The 4,350-nt window shown below is 51.4% G+C and overlaps 1 protein-coding gene across 1 annotated transcript; it reads left to right on the plus strand.

The window, feature by feature from the left end:
• Window positions 1–1,388: 1,388 nt before the first annotated feature.
• NCLIV_022510 (conserved hypothetical protein) lies at window positions 1,389–2,958 on the plus strand (the record flags this gene model as incomplete). The annotated part of the gene is made up of 2 exons (XM_003882445.1): window positions 1,389–1,739; window positions 2,362–2,958. The coding sequence occupies 2 exons, from the start codon at window positions 1,389–1,391 to the stop codon at window positions 2,956–2,958; spliced, it is 948 nt and encodes a 315-aa protein (XP_003882494.1).
• Between the last annotated feature and the right edge of the window lie 1,392 nt (window positions 2,959–4,350).

A 4,350-nucleotide genomic window follows, 5' to 3' on the forward strand; every position in this document is an offset into this window, starting at 1 on the left:
GAGAGGAGCAACGCTCCTGGATGTGCCTTGCTCAGCAACGCCGATGTTTTTGTTTTCCTCAGTGGCATCCAACGCATATAAATGGGGGGAAATGGGGAGCAAATTCCTTCCAAATTTTCCTTCATGCGTTCGCTCTTTGTCTTCCATCAAAATGTGGCACTAACTCGACAGATACAATTGTGGTGCCTCTGGTGAGCAAGTCTTGAGTTGTGCCGCAGGCTCAGGGGCTCAGTCGAACTCCACTGAACCTTTCGTCGTGATAGCTGCGTCGAAGGCATAACGCTACGCACAATAAGAGGTCGAAGAAGTGGAAAGGACTTGTCTCTGCCAGGAAATGCGTCCGAAAAACAGTTGGACGCGCAGTGTCCACGCAAACTCGTTGAGGGGTTCACCGCATGAACTGCAGACACACGCATGAGCTGCAGAGAGCGGGGCAGAATGCCCGTCACGGGGCCATTGAGTTCGAAAACATAGCGGCCCGTTCCCGGTCTCCTCGCCAGCTTCACTCTTTTTTGGCATTCTTTCCCAAAGATCTTTCTCCGTGAGTGGAGTGTGGGCCTGCCTCCCTTTTTCCAGGGAAGGGCGTTTTTTTTGAGAGTTTCTCCCCTCTTCACGGCGGACGCTCACCAGCTTCTTTGACTCTCCCAGAAACTTGGGAGCCGTCGCTGTTTTTGCAGGGGAAGCCATCCACATTCAAGTTTTTTTCGCCTTCCAATATTCGTGCAGACTCTCCGGTTAGCCGCTGGTGACAAAAGAACCGTAGTCAAAAGAACCCGTGGTGTGGCAGAGTGACCACGAGCTCGCTGTGTCTTGGTCGCGTTGGAAACTGCCGCCTTGCCGACTAGGTCGTCAGTCCACAACGTGCAGTTTCATCGAGTCCCACAGCATTCCCTCTCTGTTTCTTTCCATAAAAAACAGGACTCGCCTGGCATCTTTCGGGGATTGAACGGGAGGAGAACCAACACAGCCAGAGCACTTGCTCGACATGCCGGAGAAACCTGGTTTTCCGGTGTAGACGATCGAACCGCATTGGTCGTCGATGAACACAGCTGCAACGTGCATAATCAGTTAGTGAATGATATAATTTAAATGTGTGCGCATTCAGGAGTATGTTTACTTTCAATAATGTGCACCTAATACGAGGAAGGAAGTGAGGGCTCTAGTAGAGATCGGCAGGAGGGCGAGCCGCATTTCAACTTTTAGCGTCACTTTCTCTTCTGCATCTTCTGGAGAGCTCTTTCCTCATTCGGTAGCACGAACGATCTGCGAGTGTCCGTATCTGCCTTTCGCTGGGTTTCTTGAAGTCCGGAGGGAGGCAAACGGGACGGGTTTCCCTGCTCGTTCATCGCAGTTGGCCGTCTACGGAGTTTTTTGACGCAAGGGGGAAAATGTTGTACATTCAGACAAGTCTTCGTTCTAACTCCATCAATCGCGTGCACGGTGTGGCACAACAAGGGAATACGTGTTCTTCTGACTACCGAGAGAGCATTCGTTCAGCGGCCGACCGGCAAGAACGTGGGACTGGGGAACCGTCAAGCACGGCAGTGGCCGATGCTGTCGCTCAAGGGTTTGGAGAGTGCCTTCAGTGTCCGGTTTTGAGTGGAGGAAGCCCGGGAATTTCGGCGAAGCCACGGCTGCACGCCTTGCAAGCTATTATTCTTCAATGCATTATTTTATGCTGCCTCAAAATTCTAATTTCTCCGACTGAAGCGAGTGTCGGGTTTCGGTTCAAAGGATGGGTGAGTCCGTGAGGCCCCCTTGCAGCGGTCACAAAGTTATCTTTGTTTATGGAAGTCGCTTCGCGCATTCAACGTGGCTCTGGCAAAGCCGCCTCCGCCTTTGGGTGTTGGCGATTCGTAAAATTCCAGTCCATCCCTCGAAGGGCACATTACCAGAGTCTTGCGATGGCCATAGTCAAGCATATCAAAGAAGATGTGGTAGCAAGGTATAGTATACCGTTTTCGTCGACGTAGAGCTGTCACCCACCAGCAGGCCAGCACTCCACGCAGCGGCAAACTGGAATGGTGCTGAGCTGTAGAACTCGATCTCTTTTTCGGTTGCCGGATACTTGCCGCTATTCCCGTCGACCGGTGGCTAGCGATAGTCAATAATGCATAGTCACTAGACATCGGTTCGAGTTTATGTGGTCACGCATGTTGACTTTGTTCAAGGCGATGTTATGAAAAGCAGTTTCCCCGTGAAAGCTACATTACAGTGAATATGCGCGTAGCTGTAAGAAAGCCCACTGACTGAGCCCTAATTTCTCGCGACCGGAGCAGGCTGTCCCCCTTCGGGATTATGAAGCTGACCTTGTAGTAGCGTCTTTCATCTAGTGGGAGCTCGTGTCCGTTTTGTTTGCAGGACCGGCGATTCACCACTTGCAAACTGGTTCGATTTGATGGGAACGCGGTTGAAGGCAAGTCAGAGTTCGAGGCTCTGGTTATGGTGAATAGTGTCAATGAAGTCGTAAGCTTCGAGCCAGCCCAGGCGATTCCTATGTGCGACGTAAGTAACCACAACCTAGCTTTCGTCCCGTGTGGTGACAGCGCAGTCCGACAGGATCACACGCGTTTTGTCTTCCCACTGCCGGTGGCGGGGAAGAGCTCGTCGCAACACGACGAAAAGGGGAAGAATGAAGGAGCAAGCGAATGGAGAATAACTAAACTTGCCCGTGCCGCGGGGGGAATGGCATACAGAGCGGCTTCAACTGGTGTGGCAGCCGGAAACGCCGTGGTAAATTACATTATGGGTCGGTCTGCGCTTCTTACGGAGTCACTGCATCAGAAACTCGCTAGATACCGCCGAGAAGCTATTTCGTATGGCCTGGAATGTCAGGATCCTGTTATGGAGTTATCAATGAAGAGCGCGATGAATCCTCCAATCGCGTCAGTCATTGGGCAGGGAGTTGGCTCTGTCATTGAACTGGAAGGCAGCGGAGTGGTCAAAGTTGGCTCTTGAGGGGCCACTCGGTATGAAGATGCCCCATGAAGAAATCGAAGTTTGGTGACCTCGCCGGTATTGGGAGTGACGGCTTTGCGGATGTGGCGACGTTGTGCACGCGTCTCTGTTCACCAGGGGCAACCTGAACACAAGGCATCGTGGTGGAAAATGTCCGTGTGTACGTCCTTGTCTTTGGCATTGAACCCGAGATCCGACGAATTTTCACTTTTCTCGTTAGCCTATCTTCCATTCACTAGGGTTGCCCATACGGGCCGTCAGCTCCCAACAACACACAACCGAAAAAGTTGCCTTTTTTATTATCATCTCCCGTGTAGACGTCGCAAAAAAAACATGCAACAGCCATTTCCGCTGTTCTACACGATCCCACCCATCCACGCGTAGACATGTAATGGGGAACCGTGCACGACCAGATTCTCCAACAATATGTGTTTGTTTCGTGCCACCGTCATGCGTAACGCTTGCATATACACGTCTACATGGGGGCGATCGCACGCTTCGCCCGTTATCAAATTGCCTAATACAGGCATTATACTGCACGTACAGACTTTTTAGACTTATCCACAGATGGAAATGCCGAGCGGCAACAGGTGTTAGGCATATGTACTATAGACTAGATGCATCTACTATAGATCCGTCGGTACGCTATGCCTGTATTCTGCTGAGGCATTTCGAGTACACAACCAGCAAAAACCACCTTTGGGGTCGGCGTCACGGTTTCGCTAGCTTTCAGTCGGCCTTTTTTCCAGGCTTCCACTGCAGAACTGTTTCTTCCAGTTTGTGAGTCTGTTCTTCCTTACTTCTGGATTTGTTACCACGCGTGTAATTTGATGTGTTTCTGGTCCTGGAGTGGCCGTCAGAGTCCCCCTCAGGCAAGTAGGGGTAGATGGGCATGTCAGTACGCATCCACTTCCCTTGGATCTCGCAGACCACACAGCGTGGCTGGAACGGTGTCAATTGCCGTACTCTAAATTGCTCAAGGTCCGAACTGACGAGTTTTTCACTTTCAGGGGCTCAATCATACACAATTTACGGCCGGTGAAACGGGACAAAAATGTTTGAGTCGAACAAGCGAGCCATTAGCAGATGCCAAACCATTTTTGTCATGCTTCGCCGGTTCGAAAAGCTGTGCAACAAAGACAGTCTCCTCTCAAGGAGACGCAACCGCCTGCAGATGTACGGTTTGTGTGCCTGGGCCGCGTATGCGTTGATTCTCTCCAGTGTCTGCATGCATCACGGTAGACCAATGTCAGCGGAAGACGGTGGCACATCCAACACTTTTTTTCTTTCTCTTCCGCGGGAAAACAGGGGAAGAACAGTCGCTTTTTCCCCTCTGCTTTGACGTGAAACTCGGCGGATGCATAGCAAAGAAGGCGCCGCAGTGAGTCTGTG

The sequence above is a fragment of the Neospora caninum genome, chromosome VIIa (assembly GCF_000208865.1).
Source record: "Neospora caninum Liverpool complete genome, chromosome VIIa".
In the NCBI taxonomy this organism is placed as follows: Eukaryota; Apicomplexa; class Conoidasida; order Eucoccidiorida; family Sarcocystidae; genus Neospora; species Neospora caninum.